Source organism: Chiloscyllium plagiosum, unplaced genomic scaffold, assembly GCF_037043375.1.
Source record: "Chiloscyllium plagiosum isolate Xiang-an unplaced genomic scaffold, Cpla_swu_hap1 HiC_scaffold_31, whole genome shotgun sequence".
Classification (NCBI taxonomy): Eukaryota; Metazoa; Chordata; class Chondrichthyes; order Orectolobiformes; family Hemiscylliidae; genus Chiloscyllium; species Chiloscyllium plagiosum.
In genome coordinates, this window is record NW_028270169.1 from 53,575,442 (window position 1) to 53,601,062 (window position 25,621).

The 25,621-nt window shown below is 40.3% G+C and overlaps 1 protein-coding gene across 1 annotated transcript in view; it reads right to left on the bottom strand.

The window, feature by feature from the left end:
* Positions 1-5,135: 5,135 nt before the first annotated feature.
* Positions 5,136-25,621, bottom strand: part of rffl (ring finger and FYVE-like domain containing E3 ubiquitin protein ligase) — a 101,855-nt gene continuing 81,369 nt past the window's right edge. Inside the window, exons 4-7 of the mRNA XM_043718802.2 lie at positions 21,553-21,954; positions 20,575-20,640; positions 12,578-12,791; positions 5,136-10,945 (exon numbers count right to left, since the gene is read on the bottom strand). Of these exons, the coding sequence (XP_043574737.1) occupies positions 10,764-10,945; positions 12,578-12,791; positions 20,575-20,640; positions 21,553-21,954 (864 nt within the window). The 3' untranslated portion in view covers positions 5,136-10,763. The remainder of the gene's footprint in view (positions 10,946-12,577; positions 12,792-20,574; positions 20,641-21,552; positions 21,955-25,621) is intronic.

The window sequence follows — 25,621 nt, forward strand, 5'->3', positions numbered from 1 at the left end:
ATATCAAGACATTGGAGGTAGTCCAGAGAGCATTAGTTCCAGACATGGGAAGATTTACTTATGTTGGAGAGGTTAAGAAAGTTTGGCCAGTGTTCATTGGAGTTTAAAACAATGAGGGGTGACCATAACGAAACGTAAAAGATTCTGAGAGGACTTGACAGTATAGATACTGAGAGGTTGTTTCCCTGTATGGAAAAGCCTAAAACAAGAGGTTATCATCTCAGAGTAAGGGTCTTTAAGACCGAGCTGAGGAGGAATTTCTTCTCAGACTAGTGAATCTGTGAAATACTTTACCACTGAGAGATACGTGGAGACTGGGTCATTAAGTATGCTCAAAGTTGAGGTAGACTTTTTTTTAAATTAGTAAGGGAATCCACTCTGTAAAGTAATCTAATCTAAAGGGATATGGAGAAAACACCTGAAAAACTGCCTCAAAATGCTGAGGGGTGACCTTACAGAGGTTTATAAAATCATGAGGGGCATGCCTGCGGTGAATATCTAAGGTCTTTTTCTTAGGGTGGGGGAATCGAAAACCAGTGGGCATATAAAGTGAGAGGCCAAAGATTTCAAAAGGACCTGGAGGGGTAACCTTTTCACAGAAGGTGGTGCATATATGGAATACCTACCAGAAGTGGTATTAAAGAGGGTACAATTACAACATTTGAAAGATAACTGGACTGGTACATGAATAAGAAGGGTTTAGATGGATATAGGCCAAGTGCTGGCAAAATGGGACTAGGTCAGATTGGATGGCCGAACTGGACTGAAGGATTTGTTTCAGTGTTATATAACTCTATGACACTACATGCAAATGCACGCAGAGGTTGTGTGGGAAGCACTTGCTGACAGTACTGGACAGGTCTGTCCCACTGAGGCAAGGAAGGAATGGTAGGTTGAAGGAACCTTGGATGACAAGGGATGTGGAACATCTAGTCAAGAGGAAGAAGGAAGCTTACATAAGGTTGAGGAGGCATGCATCAAACAGGGCTTGAGAGGGTTACAAGGTAGCCCCGGAAGGTACTGAATAATAGCCCTCGGAGAACGAGAAGGGGGCATGAAAAATCTTTAGCGGGTAGGATTAAGGAAAACCCGAAGGCATTCTACATTTCGGTGAGGAACAAGAAGATGGCCAGAGTGAGGGTAGGACCAATCAGGGATAGTGGAGGGAATTTGCATCTGGAGTTGGAGGAGGTAGGGGAGGTCCTTAATGAATACTTTGCTTCGATATTCACTATTGACAGGGACCTTGATGTTTCTGAGGACAGCGTGAAACAGACTGTTATGCTGGGACAGGTTGATGTTAGGAAGGAGGATGTACTGAAAATTTTGAAAAACATAAGGATAGATAAATTCCCTGGGCCAGACAGGATATACCCAGGTTTTCTACAGGAAGTGAGGGAAGATATTACTGTGCCTTTGGCAATGATCTTTGTGTCTTCACTGTCCACTGGAGTACTACAAGATGATTAGAGGGTGGCAAATATTTCCTTGTTCAAGAAAGGCAATAGGGATAATCAAGGGAATTACAGACCAATCACTCTTACATCTGTGGTCGGCAAAGTATGGAAAGAATTCTGAAAGACAGGATATATGATTACTTGGAAAACCATAGCTTGATTAGAGATAGTCAGCATGGCTTTGAGATGGGCAGGTTATGCTGAATTCTTTGAGGCTGTGACAAAACATGTTGATGAGCAATGGATGTGGTGTACATGAATTTTAGTAAGGCGTTTGATAAGGTTTCCCCTGATAGGCTCATTCAGAAAGTAAAGAGGCATGGGGGGGGGGGGCAGGGAAATCTGACTGTCTGGATACAGAATTAGCTGGGCTGAAAATGTGTTGCTGGAAAAGTGCAGCAGGTCAGGCAGCATCCAAGGAGCAGGAAAATTGATGCCCTTCTTCAGGAATGAGGAATTAACAGAATTAGCTGGCCCATAGAAGACAGTATGGTGGTAGATGGAAAGTATTCAGCCTGGAGCTTGGTGACCAGTAGTGTTCCACAGGGATCCATGTGATTTTTATAAATAACTTGGATGAAGAAGTGGAAGGGTGGGTCAGTACATTTGCTGATGACATGAAGGTTGGTGAATTTCTGGATAGTGTGGAGGGCTGTTATAGGTTGCAACGAGCCGTTGACAGGATGCAGAACTGGGCTGAGAAGTGGCAGATGGAGCTCAACGGGATAGTGTGAAGTGATTCATTTTGGAAAGTTGAATTTGAATGCAGAATGCAGGGTTAAAGGCAGGATTCTTTAGCAGTATGGAGGAAATGAGGTCCAAAAATATGCAGGTTAGGTGATTTGGCTATGCTAACTTGCCCATAGTGTTGGGTGAAGGGGTAAATGTAGGGGAGTGGGTCGGTGTGGACTTGTTGGGCCAAAGGGGTTGTTTCCACACCGTAAGTAATCTAATCTAATCCTTGAAATTTGCTACCCAGGTTGATAGTATTATTAAGAAGACGTACGGTGTGTTGGCTTTCATTAGCTGGGCAATTGAATTTAAGAGCCATGAGGTTATGCTGTAGCTCTATAGAGCCCAGGTTAGACCACACTTGGAATATTGTGTTCAGTTCTGGTAGCCTTATTATAGAAAGATCTGGAAGCTTTAGAGAGGGTGAAGAGGAAATTTATCAGGATGTTGCCTGAACTGGAGGACATGTCTTATGAAGGAAGGTTGAGGGAGCTAGGGCTTATTGGAGTGAAGGATGAGAGGTGACTTGAGAGAGGTGTACAAGATGATGAAAGACATAGATAGAATGGATAGCCAGAGACTTTTTCCCATGGCGGAAATGTCTATCACAAGGGGGCATAATTTTAATGTAATTGGAGGCAGGTTTAGGGGAGATTTCAGAGGTCAGTTCTTTACATAGAATGGTGGGTTGAAAATATGTTGCTGGAAAAGCGCAGCAGGTCAGGCAGCATCCAAGGAACAGGAGAATCGACGTTTCATGCATAAGCCCTTCTTCAGGACCTGACCTGGATGCTGCCTGACCTGCTGCGCTTTTCCAGCAACACATTTTCAGCTCTGATCTCCAGCATCTGCAGCCCTCACTTTCTCCTCATAGAATGGTGGGTGCATGGAATGCACTTCCAGTAGTGGTAGTGGTCAGATACATTAGGGACATTTAAGCAAAACTTGGATAGACACATGGAAGATAATATAGAGGTAGTCTGATCTTAGTGTTGGGTAAAAGGTTGGCACAACATCAAGGGCTGAAGGGCCTGTGCTGTGGTTTGGTGTAATTAAAGAAAGATACATGATAAAACAGCCACTAATTGTTCCTAGAGTTGTGTCATGTTATCTCGGAGGTGGAAAATATATGAATTAGTACACTCATTGGACGTGCCTTTGTCTCTCTGAGCGCTTATATGCATTGCTCCCCCAAATGTGATACCAAAAGGCTGGTGTAAAACTGCCGATGTTTTTGGACCACAACTTCTAACTGTTCTAAACCTTGACAGCCCTGGTTTAGACTGCATTTCCTCAGTTTTGGCAGCAGATGGGGTTGTGAGCTGACTGATAACAGCTAAAAAATTGGCAAAGGCAGTTGTGGATGCACAAATGCGGTTATTTCAGAGAGCAGCAGATTTATGCTCCACAAAGTCACTAGCTTTTTTTTTCAGGCAACATTTCAAAAATGAGAAATTTAGGACTTCAAACTGCAAACAATTGCAATCACCTGCTTACCCCTTGGAGCACTGCTATCAGCCAATATGATGGCATCCGCTTACATTAACATGTCATGAAGGAGGCCTTGCATGGCAACAGGTTTATATACCGTATTGCCAGCACCAGGAAAATGGCAGATCAATCTGGCTAGTTGCCAACTGAGGGCCTTATACCAGCTCTGCTAAAGTTTTTGCCCATGGGTAGGGGCACAAGAGATTATCTGAATCAATAGAATCCCCTACAGTGGGGAAGTAGGCCATCCAGAAGAAAGTGCGGACTGCAGATGCTGAAGATCAGAGTCAAAAAGTGTGGTGCTGGAAAAGCACAGCCAGTCAGGCAGCATCTGAAGAGCAGGAGAGTCAACATTTCGAGCATGAGCTCTTTATCAGAAATTCCTGAGACAGCAAGCAAGAAACAGGAAGGTCAACTGGGGGGTGATAAGTGGATGCAGGTAGGGGGTTATTGTGATTGGTCAATGTGAATGGTGGAGTGGATAGGTGAATAGGAAGATGGACAGATTGGGTCAGGTCAGGGAGCTGAGGAGTGGGGTGGGCTGGATATGGGATGGGAGAGTGGAGGCATTTTGAAGCTGCTTAAGTCAATATTGAGGCCATTGGGCTGTATGCTCCCCAAAATATCAGGTATTGTTCCTCCAGTTTCCATTTGACCTCACTCTCAATGGAGGAGGCCACATGTTGACAGGGGAGCAGGAGGGAGAATTGAAATGGATGGCAACTGGAAGGCCGGGTTGGTTGATGCGTTCAGAATGCAGATTCTCCATAAATCAGTCCCCAAGCTTGCATTTGGTCTCCCTGATATAGAGGAGACCAGATCGAAAACATTTCCAGCTTCATATCTGTTGACTGCAGCTGCAGTCCTTCCGGTCTTCAAACATTCCAGAGGACTCCATCTGGGACCACTCAATTGCATGTTGCTCATTTGCGTGCTTTTCTTTCTATCCAAATCCTCACAGCCTGCAGCTTCTCTTCAAAATGAGCTGGCTGCACTTGAAAGGTATAGGTGAGGGGTGTGTACTAATTGTACTAATACGTGTGGATGAGCAAGCTTCCAGTCAGCAGCATATGGCGCTGCTGGGTTGTGATTATTTCAAAATTTAAAAGACACCTGAGGGGCAACATTTTCCACAGAGGGTGGTGCGTATATAGAATGAACTTCCAAAGGAAGTGGTAGAGGCAGGTACAATTACAACATCTTATAGCCATTTTGACAGGAACACTGATGGGAAAGATTTAGCAGGATATGGGCCAAAAGCAGGCAAATAGCACTAGTTCAGTTTAGGAAATCTGGTCAGCATGGACGAGTTAGGCCAAAGGGTGTTTCTGTGCTACATCAGGCAGCAGAATTATGTTTATATACTGTCTGCCTGAATGCAAAGGTGATCATGGATCAGATGAGGAGATGACATGTATTGCATACAGCTTCATTTGTTCAAAAACTCAATACATGAAAATTCCAAATATACTTTTTATTGTTCAGTAAAATGAAATCTAAAACCATGTACAAGGAGGTTTACACACAAGCTTTAAAATTAGCTAAGGAGCTGATTCCAGGAATTTTCCATATAACCAATATAAAATTTCTACTTATTCTGAACAGAATATTTTCCAGTGTAGAGAAATGATAGATTACAAAAGTTATCAGACCACGTGCATGGAACGTACCAGTTAGATCCTCATTTATTGTGTTGTCACTTAGTCTACCCATGACTCTGCAGAACCATTCACTTCTTTCCCAAAGCAGGAGAAAAAAAAAATCACAGTGAAAACAAATTTCATAAAAGCTACTCATATGATAAGTACTGAAGCATTTATGCCTTGTTCTTAATTCTGCTCCTGACATAGTCAGTTGCACTACAAAATAAAAACTGCATTCAATGCTGTTATATTCAAGACTCATTGAAAATAATACTTAATGAAAACAAAAATCTCTCAATGCTTTAATGTTTTGAAATTATACATTCAACTAGAAATATGTACTTCCCATGTAAATATTTTTTGATCACCAGTCTTCACAGAACAAGCTCCACTTGATTTTAAAAAAATCACACCAATCTCATTTTGCAACAAAACATTTTTTGTTTTCTTCCAAAATGAAGTGAGGAGAAAGCACTTATTTAACAGTTTCTTTCAGATACTATCCTTAGTCTGGTCAGAAACTGGATTTACATCCTTGGGTTTCTTCACCTTTCATTTACCCACACTGACTTTCAAATTAAAATTACATTGTTAAATCCTGTTAATTAATCTTGTTTTTAAGATAAATCTTAATTTTAAAAAGTAGAGACAGGATTTAAAACATGTAACTAGTTAAGAGAGCAGTTGACAAATTGGCAAGCTTAAAATAAGCTAAACTTACAGTAGATTTTGAAAGTTTGGAAGACAAATGGATAATGTAATATGGTAAATTAGTAAAGCTTTCTCAAAGGGTTCAATTTAGAGTGCCATTTCCAATAAATTAATTCTGTTAATTAAATTTACATTCCTTTCTTTTGATGCAGAAAATACTAACGTGAAACACAAGTATAGTTCACGGGTGGTTTCGTTTCTAGTGCTGTTACACCAAAATTAAACCACTGAAAATAGCTAGTTGATTTTAATTGCGCAATAAACAAGTTATTCTATACACTTAGGTTTAACATGTCCATTCCATCGGTTTCAAATGCAGCCTTCCTGATTATACATTGATTGTAATTATTTTTCAAACGCAAGACATTTAAAGTATTTTGATATTAAACTACTTGGAGTATTAATTTCTGATGAAAAATAACATTATGAAATTAGTTTCCAAAGATATGTGGTTTAACAACTGATTACCTCTTCATGTCACAAAATCAATTGCAGCCCATATATAATTTGCCTCTAATGTAACAGGTTACTCAAACTACTACTCATTCCTGAAGAAGGGCTTATGCCCGAAATGTCGATTCTCCTGCTCCTCGGATGCTGCCTGACCTGCTGTGTTTTTCCAGAATCACCTTTTTCTACTCAAACTAGAACCCATTCATTTCCATTTCACTGTTGACTGAGCACTGGGCATGTCTATCACAAGCATACTTCATAGTAGTAATGTAGTAAAAACAAGTGATAACTGCTCTCATTTTCTCAGCTAAAAGTCATGTATAGCAACATTAGCCTTTTGCTAAAATCTTTCCTCAATTATTATACATTTTACTCAATTCAAGTAATAAATGGTTAGAAATGAAGGTATTTACCTCAATATTTCTGGTTCTCACAATAGTTCAAAAAAATCCTGAGATTATCCAGCCCCAAACTCCAATACTGAATAATGGGGTGGTACAAATTGTATGAAAAATAGCCTAATTTTATGTATAAAATACTTTGAACATGTTTTTGGGGGACTTTTGGTCAAAAGAAAACTGGCTCTGACTTCTTTAAAATGGGAACAAGTATAGACTTTGTCCATCCAGTCCAACACCGACAACTCCACATCAAAAAGATTTAGAGCAACATCTAAGGCACTTCAGACAACATTGTGATTTTTGTTGCTTTTACTTTTGGATAATACAGAATGTTAGTTTAGTATTGGGAATAATCAGCCAAATCTCACAAACAGTCTGTCCACTTTATGAGGTCTGTAAACTACCACAGTCAAATAACACTATCAAGAGAAAACTATGATACAGAAACACAGCACGTAGTGAGTTGGAAGGAAAAGGGTAAATTAATTTGGCTATAAAGATACTTATTTCTCAGATATAATTCTTTTACAATTATGTGCAGATTTGCAAAACATCAGAGAAACTGAAGTGTGATAAAGATCCCAGTGCAGGAACACTCAAGATAAGCTGAATGTCCACGTAAGAGGTAAAAAAGTAAAAATGCATTGGAATGAGTTTCAATGAAGTTACACTGGACTTGAAACATTAACTCTGTTTCTCTCTCCACCGATGCTGCAAGATCTGCCAAGTTTCTCCAGCATTCACGGTTTTATTTCAGATTTCCAACATCTGCAGTGGCCTGTTTTTGTAAAAAGAATGTGTTTTTGCTTGCTACTTCCAGTTAGAGATTTATATAATAGAAAATCTCAAAGACAATAGTGGACTTGAACTTTCAGTAGCTTGTCCACATCATTGTCCTTTATGCAGAAGCCAATTTGCCGTGAGACAGCAAAATATTGCATTAGCAGTTTGTTTTTAAGAAAAGGGCTTAGAAAATCCACACAAAAATGCTAGTAGACATCAAATAGAACACCCGGTGAAGCTGTAAACATGGCAGTTCACTCTGGTTGTAGAAACCTCTGAACTGGAGGAATGTTTTTCACCTCCCCCCCCCCCCCCCCCCCCCAAAAAAAATCTAGCCTTTACATTCATTATTTTACTTGTTTTAGTATGATTGCAAGATAGTTAAATAAGATGAAGCCTAATATCCTTGGGGCTTCCACCCAGTATAACTTTGGCAAAAGGTGAGAGGTTCCCATGTTTACATTTATAAATGGCTCGGTACAGTGAAAGAGCAGGAGAAAGGTTGAAAAAATTTATCTCTCTCGCTCCCATTCCTCCATTATCTCAATGAAATCTTCAGCGTGCAATCTACTGTGTTTAATACACCCAGCACCACCTCCTCAATTTAACCCCTCCACAGCGCCATTTAAGTTACTACAAGATATAGGAGAGGAAGGTAAGTGTTGGTTTGTATGCATACATACATAAAGGGCAATCTGTGAAGAGCTTTACACAATCAGCAAATTTGCGCCCTTCAGGTTATGCACACCATACATCCACACACTTAAGTAGCATTCACTTGATGTGTTGTGGACAGAGAAAAAAAACTAAAACAAAGTGTGAAACTGTACAGTATTTCCTGATTTCAGGCAAGTTCAAGATGGCATTTATGAACTAGGGCATTACTTTGTTGATTTATTTCTTCCCATGAAACTAAGCCACTACTGCCGATACAGATGAGTGAAAGAGTGATACGTTTTTTAATATCTGCGTAACACTAGGAGATCCATGTAGAAAGCTCTTGACAGGGCTTTTCTTGGACTCCATTGGAGATCTGTTATTTGCTCATCTACTTCAGGAATATGTGGAACAGTGGTTGGTGCTAATAAACCTTTATCCAGGGTTTAGAAGTTTACAGGATGAAAGGACCAAGTACATTGAGGTGTAATTCACAAATCACATTTTACATCATTCTGATCCAGAAACATCAAGGCTTCTCAAATATTTGCATTAATGTAAACGCAATAACTAAGACATTGGTTGACATACTTCCCACATGAATTATTACTTTAAAGATACAAGCAGCACCATTTCAAATATGTGCATAGCTAGCTTACAAGTTGACATAAACCCTGTGATAGAGCAGAGGATTAAAATGGGAAGAATGCAGTTTAAGATCATTGTGGCAGGAAACAGCTTTCGATCCTGAGAAAAAGTGGGAAATTGTAAACATGTCTCTGCAAATAGACAAAAGTGGCAATTCTCCATTATTAGAATAACCACAGGTACAGTATAATAAACAGGTCAAACAATTGACAGATTGATTAAAATCAAATTGATTAGAATCCAAATATTAATATACCAAAATGTTTGCATATTGAAAACTTAATTGGCAAGTAAAGCACTATACAGGTTAGACAACTTCAAGGCACAACAGATTTGAATATTCCTTAATAAAAGCCACTTCATGAAAAGTTAATTTGGTATCACGGTTTTTGTTTCGTTTTGAGGGCAAGGAGAAGAAAATGAGAAATGAAATTTTACAGGGTAAAATATTGGTACAAGATCAGACAATGATGGTACTGTCAAAAATTGAAAACCAGTACCTACAAAGAAACAAAACAGGTTTGGTAAAGTACGAGGGCACTGGGACCAACCGCTCAATTTGGATGGTCAGCAGGCAGAAACCAATTAAACATTTTAACAGAATGCACAATGTTACATTGTTTGAACTTTAACCTGTTTTATAATCTTGTAAACATTTACATGCCATTATTGCACTGTAGGCATCAATGCAAAGTTAAAGATCAATAGGTTGGATTTAAATAATAACCTTGTGTTTACTTTTTAAATTGTGCACATGTACTGATTTTTAAATATATACATTCGATCTATGAAGCATAGGAAAATTCAAATAGCACAGAACTGTACAAATTACATGAATTCAAGTTTAATTTGAAGGTTTGGGGTACAACACAATGAAGATGGTGCATTTTATCAACCCAATGTACATTTAACTGCTGGACAAGGTTTTCTCCTATAGCAGTCAAATGCATTTGAAAAATACTTCACATTTCTACATTGTAATAATATATTTCAATATATTCACTGGTTTTAGGTGTAAATATTAAACTAAACAAACAGGTAACAGAGCCAAGTTTCAGCTGGCATTGAAAGATCTTCATCTGTTCCACTTGCATTTTGACAATTAGCATGACGACAACGTACCAATACTTGCTTATTTTAGTGCTGCTCAATTTCTTCTATTTTAATTTCTCATTTAAGTTTCCACCACATAATTTAATGACCAACCAATCAGAAGGAATTACAAGATCGAACAAATTACATTATTTCTAAGGTGCCTACAGCCATTCTGATAAATTTTGATCAAAATATTAGTACCAAATAACCTAAATAGAAGCTATGTTATATTTAATAATTTCCTTTTCTCTCTGCTGCTTCTCTCTGCTCTTGCACTCTGTCAATACACCTCCAGTTTTCAAAATTACTCAAATGCTAAAAAAACTCAACCATACCTGATCCATGGAGTGCCATAAGATCAGTGATTCTTTGCCTAACTTCTTTATTTTTGGCTTTTTCTTGTACTTCTCTTTCCAATCACATTTCTTTCATTCATTCCTACCTTTCTAGAATGGGTGAAGTTACAGTTATATAGACACCCTTTCAACCTATTGAAGGTAAATGATATATATTTTATGATAAATATTTTCTACATGATTAAATAGTGTTTTCATTCAGTGAAGTCAAAATGCATTAACTGATGTACGAGTAGTAACAGCAGCCAGATATGTTTAAATCAGCAGCCTGAGTCTGGGTTGTGAAAATATCCATCTCCAATTGATCTGATATGGTTTCACAGTAGTTGCAATTATTCAAGACTTGAAGACATGTACAGCTCGGATAACAAACTGCCTGCAAATGGGGCATTCACTCATGCGTTTCCCACACTTAGTACACGTGACCATATGGCCACACTCCAGCAGCACACAGTCAATTGGAGAGTCCATGCATATTTTACAGAGATTGTCATCAACACCTGACGATTCATTCCCACCTAAACAAAGAAAAGAATAATTATTGGAGAATGCCATGACTATGAGGCAGACTGCAGCTATAAAACAGCAAACTGGTTGAAACTGAAAATATGAATTTTTATTGTCAAAAGGAGAATACCAGACTTGAGAAATTAAATGCTTTCTATTTTTAGTTTCCATCCATAGTCTCAACATTAACAAATTATCTATGTCAAAGCATGCAAGCAGAGTGCTGTCTTGTCACTGTTCTCAGTGTGTCACCATAATTTTGAGCTGTTAATCGAACATTGCATTCCACAGATTAGCTCCAGCCAAAATAGAAGAGTACAAAGAAAACTGCAAAAATGCCAAGACTTTACTCAAGTTTTCACCTCAAGGTTCTGAGTTTGAAATCAGCCAAGTTAACTCTCCAATGGCTACAGATGTTAAAGTTAAGAGTTTGTCCAGCTTCAACCCAGAACAAAACTGTCCAAATTTCAACACCAATTAGTATTAAGAATGTAAATCAGAGGCTTGTTTCTGTTACAAATGGAAAGCTGACACTGGACAATGGTAACATTTTTCTACAGTTTCTATTAAGGCACCCATTCAACAGAATCAATGATCCTTTTGGTTTGCATCAAATTCAAGAACACTTTTAGACAAATTTTGGGTGCAAAATCTAGAAAGTAATCAAATTTCTAACATCAATATTCCTTCTTTGGGAACACAGAAATCTTCCAGTAAAGTTACAACAGATAATAGACTACAGCATTGCCAGTTTTCAAATGTTTCTCAAGAATGGCTACTTGGGGTGTTCTAGCTCCTCCAAATTAATTTGTATCTATTTATGAACAAGTTTATGGAATTATTGAGGTGTTAATACAGATTATTACCCCATTGTGTTCAATAGTCAAACTGAACAAAAAAGAAATTAGATGAGAAAGGGTATACAGGGGAACCTCGATTATCCGAACACCAATTATCCGAAAACCGAATTGTCCGAAGGAGATCTCGAGGTCCCGACAGAAACATTACATCAAAGACATGTGTCCAACACTAATCGTGTCTTTTGTTTACAGTGATTAAAAGTGCTGCTGAGAAGAGTCCAGGACTGATGGGAGCGCAGGCACTGTCTCTCAATGACTGACCTCGCAGCACCCCCCCCCGCCCCCCCCTCCCACACTTTCTCTGGAGTTCTACACAGGCGTGTACCCTAAACCCCCCCTTCCCCAGATAATCTCTCTAATATTGTCTTGTTGCAGTAAAAAGATATGTGTGCGCACGCACTATTTGGAGACTCACCTCCTCCAAAAGGCAGTAGTAGCAGCATTGTTGTTGGTGTACAGTCCTGCTGCCCCGGAGAGGGAGCAGAAGGGGTTGGGGGTGGGGGTCACGCGGGGGGGTGGGCGGACGGGGGGGTGCGTGCGGTGTAGGGGGGGCAGACAAGGGCTTGTGCTAGCTGTGCTGCTGCTAGTCTCCTGAACAGGGAGCATACTTAATAGAAACCTCCAAGCCCCAGAGAAAGGCATTGAATTGATTAACTGAATAATCGATTATCCGAACAAAATATTGCCATCCCATCTCGTTCGGATAGTCGAGGTTCCTCTGTATACCAGTCAACATAATGAAATATCTACCATAGTTATCTAACAATATCAAAATCCTCTTACACTGATTCTGAAGATCCTTTTGTTCATTATACAGCCTTGTCACTCGCTCCATCAGCTCCCACTTTTCGCAGCACCCTTTGTAATCTACAAAATTTCGTGCTAGTATTTCTTTTAGCTGACGTACTGTAAGAGCTTCGATATCTTCAACACAAGTCAAATCTGATAGGGAGGCTCGGTGCCGGCCTGGAGCCGCGATCTCCTCTGAATCAATGGACTAGGACAATCAAGACCCAAACAGACAATATTATTGATTACAGGTACTTAGGCATGATGTTTAAAGTATCATGCAAGAACATGTGATCTCTCATGCTACAAACTATATACAATACAGTAAAACTGTTGTCCTATAACTTTACATAGAACTAAGAGGTCTCTAACCTTGACCAAACAAACTTTGCAGGTGTCGAGAGTGTGGTGCTAGAAAAGCACAGCAGGTCAGGCAGCATCCAAGGAGCAGGAGAATCGATGTTTCAGGCAAAAGCCCTTCATCAGGAATGTGGCTGAACTTTACAGGTGGTTAATTTAGGATGGTGATGAAAAGTGTTTGGCCTCTACTCATATCAATGCATTTAAAAGAGAATTAATCCTGCATTCTGTCAAGGAAAGGAATGAAGTTCACTTAAACTAGATTATGGCTGTTATCCTAGCAAGTCCAGTAATTAATATGATAGGTTGGACTTTAAACTAATATGGGTTAAGAAACAGTTTAGATATAGTGAAATTGAATTTAATTTAGAAAACAGGATCAGATAGAGATTGCAGTGAAGGAACTCACTGCTTCTGAAGCAGTTGCAAAGTGCAGTAACCTCATGCAACCACAGATGAAGTAAACATCTGCACTTACAAGGGTTTCAGCTGCAAGTTATTGAGCTGGGATCTGTGGTGCAGACATGGCAAGGCATCAAGAATAGGGATGGGAAAGAGTTACTTGGCCATTTTTACCCAGGATTCAATCACATCTCTTGAATCAGGTAACAATGGTCAGGGACAGGAGAGCTTGATTGATTTAAATAGACAAATGGAGCACTGATGCAACGGTGGGGGCGGCTCAGCCTTCGTCATTGTCCAAAAGATATAAAGGTACATGGCATCAGTATGTATGAAGCAAAGACAGCATAGATGATGGGCAGACTGAATACATAGGAGGTCATTCAATTAGGTGCGATGAAAAGAAGTTAGGGCCAGGATAGCCAGGGATATGTAATGTTTCCTGAAACTCAGGCTGAGAGTTCTAAAGTTCTGCTCAAACGCAGGTTTAAGAACACCTTCTTGCAGTTGAAAAAGAACTTTGATTAACAGGAGACACCAGCTGCTATGGTCTACCTAGAAACTAATGACTAAGGTAATACAGGTGGTTTAAGAAGCTGGTGTCCAAACTATAAAGCAAAATTTCAAATATAATAATCACTCAATCATCATCTGAGATATACAGAAATTCGAATGCAGACATATGTGGATGAAAGATTGGAGAGGTTTCGATAAACAGGCCACTGGTACCACAATTACAGAAAGAGGGAGCAGATCTGTTGGGTTGGGTTCCACTGCATTCATAAATTACATATTGATTGGACTTCCATCTGATACAGGTGAGGGTAAATTTAAAAGCCTAGAGAAAAAAGTCAAGGCCGCAGCAGATGCAGTAAATTAGCTGAAATCTAAACAGATGTTGTCAGGATCATGTAGAATTTAATAATAAAATCAGAGTAGTAGGAGCATGGAACACTCTGCCTGCAACAGTAGTAGTCTTGCCAACTTTGTGGGGGGGGGTTTGGATAAACAAATGGATGAAAATGGAATAATGTAGGTTCGATACGCTTTACCTGGGTTTCACAGGTCAGCGCAACATCAAGGGCCGAAGGGTCTGTACTGCACTGTAATGTTCTATGTAATACTAGTGGGGCAATAGCAATCAAAGCCATATCTGGGAAAAATAATGGAAAGGGATAACAAACGGTTCTATAGCTAAATGCGCAAAAGCATTTATAACAAGATAGATGAAATAATGGCACAAGGAGTGATAAACTGGTTTAAACATTGCTGAAATATGATTGCAGAGTGAACATTATTGGGAAGTAAATATTCCGGCTGAAAACGTGTTGCTGAAAAAGCACAGCAGGTCAGGCAGCATCCAAGGAGCAGGAGAATCGACGTTTCGGGCATGAGCCCTTCTTCAGGAATTCCTGATTCCTGAAGAAGGGCTCATGCCCGAAACATCGATTCCCCTGCTCCTTGGATGCTGTCTGACCTGCTGCGCTTTTCCAGCAACACATTTTCAGCTCTGATCTCCAGCATCTGCAGTCCTCACTTTCTCCAAGTAAATATTCCAGGTTACTTGACTTTTGGAAAACAGGTAAAATGATTAAAAAACAGAGGTGAGATAGTCTTGACAATAAAGTCTGAGATAAACAGAAGAATAATCTTCCCTCATACTAAAACTCTCTATTCTTGTAAAACTTCTGCCGTCAGATCCCTCCAGTAATGAGGTATTCAGAACTGTATGGGACTCCAGCTGCAATCTAATGCTTGTGCAATTATAACAGAACATCCCTGTTCTTATATTCTGGATTCCACCAAGGGACATTCTCGACCTTAGCTACTGCTAGGATTAATCAATAACTCTAAGTGGCAGCGATCACAACGTAATAAAAGTTCAAGCTCAAGTTTCAAAGGATGGATCATGACGAGTTTTTTAATTCTAAACAGAGGTTACGAGGAGTGTTTAAAGGCAGAGCTGGCTGTGGACTCTGGAATATTATAAACTGCAGTAATTGAGAGGTGAATAATTGCAAACCAAGTCCACAGAACATTTGCAATCAGAATATCTATCGGTTAGTGCCCGATACAAACGCTACAATGCTGAGGCATCAGTTGAAACAGTAACTGAACCTAGAACCAAGTTGCTGTAGAAGACGAGAGATCATGGTGAAGGAGTTAATAATTTGCCATGAATAAAAGATTGGTTAGTTAATGGGAAGCAGGTAGTAGGGATAATTGGGTCATTTTCAGATTGACAAACTGCAACCTTTTGACTGCCACAGGGAACAGTGCTGGGTCCTCAATAACTTCTAATCTATATCAAAAATTTGGATGAGAGGACCAAATGTATGGTAGCTAAATTTGCCACTGATACCAATATAGGTAGGAAAGCAAATTGTAAAGAGGAGTCGGAAAGGCCTCAAAGATTTGAGCGTGAACGGGCAAAATATTGTTAGATGGAGTATAACGTGGGTAAATGTGATCTTGCGCAAAGTTAGTATTCACAAAATGATTTGTGAGGTGAGTGGAATACAAGTTTAGAGAGGTTCACTGCAGTTGTATGAATTGTAGGAGACCACATCTGGGGTAACGTGTATAGTTTTATCCTCCTTATTTAAGGAAAGATACAATTACGTGAGGAGAGAAGGTTCATGGGCTTCATCCCTAGGATGAAGGGCAAATCTTATGAAATTGAACATGTTGGGTTCCTATCCACTTGAGTTTAGAAGAGGAGATGGTGATCTTATTGAAACATGCTATACCTTGAGGAGACTGGTTAGGTTGAATAACAGAGATATGTTTCCTCTTGTAGGGGAGACTTAACCTAGAATTAAAGGTTTCCCTTTTAAGACTGCAATTAGAAAAGGGTCTTTAAAGATATTGGTAAAGGTAATGGAAACTAGGTCTTTAAACTTTCTCAAGGCTGATTTAGATTTTTGATTTACAAGTTTGGGGGCAAACAGAAAAATGCCATTGCGATCACAGAGATCAAATATGATCAGGATTATTGAGCAAGCCTGGAGGACCAAATGGCCTATTCCATATCAAATGTTCCCAAAGGAAAGCATTTTTTATTCCTTCTGGACCAACCCAGTGTCCCTCTGGTTCTCTAGACTTGTCAGAATTATACAAGCTCTTGCCTTCCTTGTTCTTTCCAAATTCATTCCCTCATATTCCTGCAGAGTGAATTCTATTTGAAACTTATCCATCCATCTGATAAACCCGTTGATATTATCCTGTAGTCTACTTTCTTCATCATCAGCCATACAGACAATTTTCATATCATTTGCAAAATTCTTGGTCGTAATTTCTCTATTCGCCCATTCATTGATGTCAAAGACTCTAGAGTCGTATAGTACAGAAACATACCCTTTGGTCTAACTTGTCCATGCCAACCAGATATCCTAAATTAATCTTGTCCCATTTGCCAACGTTTAGCCCCTATCCCTCTCAACCCTTCCTATTCGTATACCTATCAGATGCCTTTTTAAATGCTGTAATTATACCAGCCTCCACCAGTTCCTCTGGCAGCTCATTCCATACATGCATCATCCTCTGCCTGGAAAACATTACCCCTTAGATGCGTCTTAACTCTATGCCCTCCAGTTTTGTACTCCCCAATCCTGGGGAAAAGCCCTATCCATGCCCCTCATGATTACATAACCCTCTGTAAGGTCACCCCTCAGCCTTCAACACTCCAGAGAAAATAGGGAGAGGCTGGGTCTATGTTGTGGTTCTGTTCACCGAGCTGGGAATTTATGTTGCAGACGTTTCGTCCCCTGTCTAGGTGACATCCTCGGTGCTTGGGAGCCTCCTGTGAAGCGCTTCTGTGATCTTTCCTCCGGCATTTGTAGTGGTTTGAATTTGCCACTTCCGGTTGTCAGTTCCAGTGGTCGGTATATTGGGTCCAGGTCGATGTGCTTATTGATTGAATCTGTGGATGAGTGCCATGCCTCTAGGAATTCCCTGGCTGTTCTCTGTTTGGCTTGTCCTATAATAGTAGTGTTGTCCCAGTCGAATTCATGTTGCTTGTCATCTGCGTGTGTGGCTACTAAGGATAGCTGGTCGTGTCGTTTCGTGGCTAGTTGGTGTTCATGGATGCGGATCGTTAGCTGTCTTCCTGTTTGTCCTATGTAGTGTTTTGTGTAGTCCTTGCATGGGATTTTGTATACTACATTGGTTTTGCTCATGCTGGGTATTGGGTCCTTCGTTCTGGTGAGTTGTTGTCTGAGAGCGGTTGTTGGTTTGTGTGCTGTTATGAGTCCTAGTGGTCGTAGTAGTCTAGCTGTCCTGACTCCGGTTCCTGCATGAATGCCGAAAGAATCGAATCCTTCCACCATGTGTCAGATACAGACCACCAGTCAACAACCCACAAGCCAGGGACACAGCCAGACAGAACGGATTCAGGATGATCCCGGTAATGATTACAGACGCTCACAACAGACTTCACAAATACAGACAAGAAATTGCGCACCAAAAATCATTAATTTCAAAAACCACCAATCAGGAATGGACCCAGACCATAGAACAGGCCGTCACCATAGGACAGAACAGGACCACACACTGCAAAAAAACGGCACTGAAAGATAAAATGGCCAAACTAACACACAACAGCGAGGACACCACAACACACACCTGGGTTAGAAACCTCTCCCACAGACAGCTCACAGACACAGCAAGAACAATACTGGCCAAGGGACTCAACGATAACTACAGGGACGCCAAGACAGCAGACTTCCTAGCAGCACTAGAATGCACACTCAGGAACAATGGACTGACAGAAGAGACACAACAAACAGTGAGACAAAGTATCGTACCTCTGACAACAAGGAAAAGACAAACACACAACCTCAACACCAAGGAGAGGGAAGCACTAAAATCACTAAGAAACGATAAGAACATAATCATACTACCAGCAGACAAAGGCAGAATGACGGTCATCCTGGACAAAGCAGACTACATCCAAAAAGCTTAACTACTCGCAGATACCAACACCTACCAAAAGAGGGAGTTTGACCCCACCCCACAGCTCACCAATAGGATAAACAACACACTGAGGAACCTACAAAAAAAAGACAGATAACCAGGTTTGACCTACAGAGAATGAAACCTGAAAGCAACAACACCCCCACATTCTATGGACTACCTAAAGTGCACAAACCAGACATCCCACTCAGACCCATCGTATCGCTACCAGGGACACCATCACACAAACTGGCTAAAGAACTACAGCCGAAACTGAAACATCTGATCAGCTGATCCAGACACTCTATACAATCAACACAGGAATTCTTGGACATCATCAGAAATATACACATAGACAAGGAAGAAAGCATGGTCTCATTCGATGTAACGGCACTGTTCACCTCTATCGACAAAACCCTAGCCAGAGAAACAATAGCCAACCTGCCAGACATACAGAACAGACAACAGGACATTGAACCGAACAACGACGGCATACTCAAACTACTGGACCTGTGCCTCACAACACACTTCACATTCAACAACCAAATATATGAACAAATCAACGGCTCACCCATCTGTGGACTCATAGCAGAAGTGGTAATGCAAAGACACCTTTGTAATCATTAAAAACACAGAAATAGAGAACACACACCGGATCATCAACGCCACACTCACAGGAATCCGATTCACTAGAGAGGAAGAAAAGGACAACCAACTCCCATTCCTAGACCTGATGGCACAGAGAACACCGAACGGAGAATTCACCACAAAGGTATACAGGAAAGCCACACACACAGACCAAGTCCTAAACTACGAAAGCAACCACCCCAACACATACAAAAGAAGTTGCATCAAGACACTATTCAAAAGGGCCACAACACACTGCAGCACACCAGAACAGCAAAAAGAGGAAGAAGAACACCTATACAATGTATTCGCCAAAAACGGATACCCGCGCAATTTCATCAACAGATGCCTAAGGGAAAGACAACGGAATGAGGACATGCCACAAGCCAAAGGGCTAGCCACTCTACCAAACATCAAGAACATTTCTGAACTGACAGCCAGACTACTACCACCACTAGGACTCATAACAGCACAAAAACCAACAGCCACTCTCAGACAAAAACTCACCAGAACGAATGATCCAATACCCAGCATGAGCAAAACCAATGTAGTATACAAAATCCCATGCAAGGACTACACAAAACACTACATAGGACAAACAGGAAGACAGCTAACGATCCACATCCATGAACACCAACTAGCCACGAAAAGACACGACCAGCTATCCTTAGTAGCCACACACGCAGATGACAAGCAACATGAATTCGACTGGGACAACACTACTATTATAGGACAAGCCAAACAGAGAACAGCCAGGGAATTCCTAGAGGCATGGCACTCATCCACAGATTCAATCAATAAGCACATCGACCTGGACCCAATATACCAACCACTGCAACGGACAGCTGGAACTGACAACCGGAAGCGGCAGATTCAAACCACTACAAATGCCGGAGGAAAGATCACAGAAGCGCTTCACAGGAGGCTCCCAAGCACTGAGGATGTCACCTAGACAGGGGATGAAACTTCTGCAACACAAATTCCCTGCTCGGCGAACAGAGCCACAACAACGAGCACCCGAGCTACAAATCTCCTCTCCCTATAGCTCAAATCCTCCGACCCTGGCAACATTCTTGTAAATCTTTTACAAACTCTTTCAAATTTAACAACAGTATGCTGTGACAAATAAAGGACAAATAAATAGCTAATGAGAGTGAAAAACCTTAATGCTATTAAAGATAAAATACTGGAAAAATTAATGGTACTTAAAAGCTGATAAATCCCCTGGTCCTACTGATTTAAAGCTTCAGGTTTTAAGTGGTGACTGCAAAGACTGTGGATTGGTTTTGATCTTGCAGAATTCTCTAGATTGGACGATAGCAATAAGTCAACATAGTTCAACAGTTCCGACTGTCACAAAATTAATAGTTTAGGATGGATGTAATTTTGAAATTAATAGCTGCAAAGTTTGAAAGCCTGGAGTTTTGTAATAGCTCTAGTGGTTTTATGTGAATATCTGTGGGTTGGAATATAATTTGTCTCACTCAATAAAAATAGGCTATTTTGATTAAAAGTGTGATCAACATAGTACATATAACATTATTATTTGCTTCAGAAAACATCACTGGCTATCTTGTACTGGTGTCATTTACAGAATTCTAAAAATCAAAACAGAACTATATGGCACCAAGAGTGAAGATGCAACACACCTCTGTCTCATCCTCCACTGGTGGCACAGACTCATTCTGATTCTCTACTGTCGTTTCTGTATTCAACTGTACATGTAAAAACAAGAGAAATTGCATTATACTTGTATTCCAAAATGGTCAATGAAATGAAAATGAAAATGAAATTGATTCAATAGATTAAAAAGCTCACAACTAAATATTAAAGGATCCATTTGTAATTAGAGTTCACTGCGAGTCTGGTGTTTTTCAATTTCTATGTGGACAGCACAAACGTTAATAATGATCTGTACCACTTGACTGTTTACGTAGACTGTTTTATAGCATTTGCCAGTAAACGCAGCAAACATCACCATTAGCTACTATTTTATTAAACAAAGGAAGTTCTTTATTTCCATATTGGAAGACAACCACAGAAATAATTCTTACACATGATTAATTTCCATGATATCTTTGTAAAATTAATTAATTTGGTTTAAACATACATCATTATTCAGTTGTTGAGCTGCATTTAATGGGCTGCAAATCTATAACTTATCTACTTGTGGGCGGCACGGTGGCACAGTGGTTAGCACTGCTGCCTCACAGCGCCAGAGACCCAGGTTCAATTCCCGCATTAGGCGACTGACTGTGTGGAGTGTGCACATTCTCCCCGTGTCTGCGTGGGTTTCCTCCGGGTGCTCCGGTTTCCTCCCACAGTCCAAAGATGTGCAGGTCAGGTGAATTGGCCATGCTAAATTGCCCGTAGTGTTAGGTAAGGGGTAGATGTGTAGGGGTATGGGTGGGTGACGCTTCGGCGGGGCGGTGTGGACTTGTTGGGCCGAAGGGCCTGTTTCCACACTAAGTAATCTAATCTACGAGACACAGTCAAGTGGCCAATATGACTTAATTCTTATTTCTTCTTCCTACCATTGATATAGAATTAAGTTTGACACAAATCCGCAAACAGTTTTTAAAAAATCTTGTATGACTACTGTTCAGTCTCCTAGATTTATGAATTACCAGGTTTGCTTGCCGAGACTGTTCTGGGCTATTTGCTCCATATGGTGGTGGATCATCCCGTGAGGTAGATGCTGTTGTCTCTGTATGTGCATTTGGAATAAAGTATTGCTGCTCAGGATTGTCCATTCTATAAACAGGAATATGCATGTGATGGGTCAGAGCAATCGGAGGGCGCTGTCCCAGCACTAGGTCCACCAGGTCTGACTTCTCCCTACACATCTCCATCGAAATTTCATGTAGTTGGAGGTAATCACGCAAGTCTTTCACTTTCAGTTTCATTAGCTCTCCTCGCTCAAAGTCAGTGGCACGGAATCTCTGACAAGTGTGGCACATTTTGGGACTGTTCTCAGGTTGGACTGAGCAGGCCGTGCAGAAATCCTTCTTACAGTCCACACATACGTGCTGGGGAAAAAAACCAAAAATGTTAATGGCACTGTACATCACTCAACTTTATAAGCACAAATAAAGCCAAGTTTTATTTGACAGTGTGCTCTTTCTTTCTACTAAACATTTTGCTATAAGAAAGCAATGAACTAGTAATGCAAAGAATTGTTCCATATTTCCAACATAATAGCTGATAGCCCAGGAGATTACAGTACTTATTTTTTAAACATGGTTATACCATTTAGTTTAAAATATATGGAGTCATTTCTCAGCTGAGGCCTTTTCTATTAGAGAAACAGACTCAGATTATTTACAGATAAATAGCTTTCGAAACTTTCTTTGCAAATTGAAATGCACTCATTGGCTTCTGGCATAAAATTAGAAATATAGGCCACAACCAACTGCATTTTAAGAACTTTTTCCATCCGTGGCAAAACAAAATATTTGTGAAGTGCTACCTGTGTCCTCATAAATGCTGTCTTTGATATATTACTGACAGAATATCCACAACATTGGTCAAGCTCAGTGAAATGTTTCTTTGTCTTATAGGGACAAAAGTATTATGATATGTAGTGCACAATGTATTATCTTTCTTGCAGAATAAAGCAGTGTACTTTTAAAATCATAGATTCACCAGTTGTCAATAAACAGTGAGTGAACTTATTCAGGTTTTAATTGTCAGCTAGTCTACAGGTCAGATTTCTGACAAGCTTCTATTTAATCCGAATGGCTGCTGTTGTCTTTATATATTAAAAAGGAATATCAATTAAGGCTTTGGTACTTTCTGTTCTGATTTGTTTCTCTTCATGTTTTCAACTAACATTTCATTTGAGCTGGTCTGCTGCACAGAAGATCTGAAGTTCAGTGCATGCCGATGGCATGCTGACACATTGGACTTCTGGTTTTGGACGTCAACACAGCACACAAACCTTAAAAGGTCCACACACCAAACTACTGGTTCCAATCCTCCAATTTTTATTTAAAAAAGCTCCCCTACCTCTTTTTCCTTCTCTCATCTTCAGCCGGTTTGGCACAATGACTAAGACGACATTAAAAGGAGAAAAATGCGTGATTTTCACATCATCCACAAAGTTTGGTGTCCCATTACCAAGACACCCTTTATTTACATGTGGAAAGTTCTTGACACTGATCCAACTGCCTCAGAGCCAGCACTCCGAATGAACAGGATGTCTGTCAATTCTGTTTATATGTCAGCCAGGTCTTCCTGCTTGGACCAGATTAACAGCCCAAATCAGGGAACTCATTCTATGAGGACTAATTTACAAAATACCGTGCAAGGACTGTAACAAACACTACATTGGACAAACAGGCAGAAAACCTGCCACCAGAATACATGAGCATTAACTAGGCATGAAACGACATGACCTTCTCTCACTAATTTCCTTACATACAGATAAGGAAGGACACCACTTCGACTTGAACAACACATCCATCCTTGGACAAGCCAAGCAGAGACACACACGAGAATTCCTAGAAGCATGGCATCCCAACAGGAACCCCATCAACAAACACACTGACTTGGACCTGATTTACCACCCCCCGAGAAAAAGAACAGGAAATGACATCATAAACCAAAAGAAACCCAAACATATAAATAGAAAGCAGGAATCATCAGCAATGTTTTGTCCGGAGGCTCACTGAAGATGTTACCTAGTAGGGTGACAAAACGTCTAAACACGAACCTTCCAGCTCAGCGAGCAAACCGACTGACAATAAAATAAGCTAGAGTATTCCTAATTGCAATTGGATAAACAACACTGTTGTACACATGAACAGGGAAAAAGAATCAAGTATCAATATGAAGAAAAATGATGGTCTCCACACCAACCTAAGTATCTTTCTCAGAAGCAACAGGTTCACTTCATCATAAAATAATTTGCAAATAATCTTTTTAAAGGATTCTCCATATAGGCAATGGCTCAGACTTCTTTTGATAATAATCACTAGTTCTTGTGGGTGTTTTCATTATTAAAGAGCAAACCAATACTTCCTGATTCGACACTGATTCTCAACTGACTGGTTATGGAGAAACCAAAATTGCCAAACTTTGATTGCCAAATTCATATGGGCCCAAGCTGTCTGTCAAAGATTTCATATCATAAGTTTCTGTGTAAAAGCCAACAGAAAGTTTGTGAGCAAGTTTAAGAGTAATGAATGGTTAGCACAATTCCTTTGTTGTTAACTTTTTGGGGGAAAAAACACTGTGTAGCAATCATTGCTTTCAAATTCTTGGACTAAAGACACTTTTGTAATCCCGTTTCATCCCATGGCACTTTTGTAATCCTGATCCTGACCAGATATATCCAAGAGGCTAGAAATTGTGGGGGTCCTGGCTGATATTTTTGCTTCATAGTTAGCCACAGGTGAGGTCCTGGAAACTGGAGGGTAGCGAATGTTGTGCCCTTATTCAACAAGAGCTGCAAAGAAAAACCCGAGTACTCTAGACCAGTAACTCTAACATTTGTGGCAGCTAAGTTACTTGAGAAGATTCTGAGAGATAACATATACATGCATTTGGAAAGACAGAAAGTCAGATTAGGAAGTCAGCATGGATGGGTGTGTGGGAGATCATGCCTCACACATTTGTTAGAGTTATTTGAAGAACTGACCAGGAAGTTTGATGAGGGCAGGGCAGTAGATGTAGTCTATTGGGATTTCAGTAAGACTTTTGATAAGGTTCCACATGGTACGCTGCTCTGGGAGGTTAAATCAAATGGAATCCAGGGCAAACCACCAAATTGGATATACAATTGGCTTGATGAAAAGAACCAGAGGGTAATAGTGGAAGGATGCTTGTCAGACTTGAGGCATGTCACTAGTGGAGTGCCTCAGGGGTTGGTGTAGGGCCCACTGCTGTTTGTTATCTGCATGCCCCATTTTGCCAGCACTTGGCCTATATCTATCTAAACCTCTCTTATTCATGTACCGATTCAGCTGTCATTCAAATGTTGTAATTGTACCCTCTTCGACCACCACTTCTGGTAGGTATTCCATATATGCACCACCTTCTGTGAAAAGATTATCCCTCCAGGTCCTTTTGAAATCTTTGGCCTCTCACCTTGTATGCCCAATGGTTTTCGACTCCCCCCACCCCCCACCCTAGGAAAAAGATCTTGGATATTCACCGTAGGCATGCCCCTCATGATTTTATAAGCCTCTGTAAGGTCACCCCTCAGCCTCTATTATTATTATTAGGCAGTTTTTCAGGTGTTTTCTCCATATCCCTTGATTCCCTTACTAATTAAAAAAAAAGTCTACCTCAACTTTGAGCATACTTAATGACCCAGTCTCCACATATTTCTCAGTGGTAAAGTATTTCACAGATTCACAGTCTGTGAAAAAATTCCTCCTCCGCTCTGCCTTAAAGACCCTTACTCTGAGATGATGCCTTCTTGTTTTAGGCTTTTCCATACAGGGAAACAACCTCTCAGTATCTATACTGTCAAGTCCTCTGAGAATCTTTTATGTTCCATTATGGTCACTCCTCATTGTTTTAAACTCCAAAGAACACTGGACAAGCCTTCTTAACCTCTCCACATAAGTAAATCTTCCCATGCGTGGAACCAACGCTCTCTGGACTGCCTCCAATGCCTTGATATCTTTTCTTAGATAATGCAACAAACAGTATTATAGCTGCGGTCTGACTAGTGCCTTGTATTGTTTT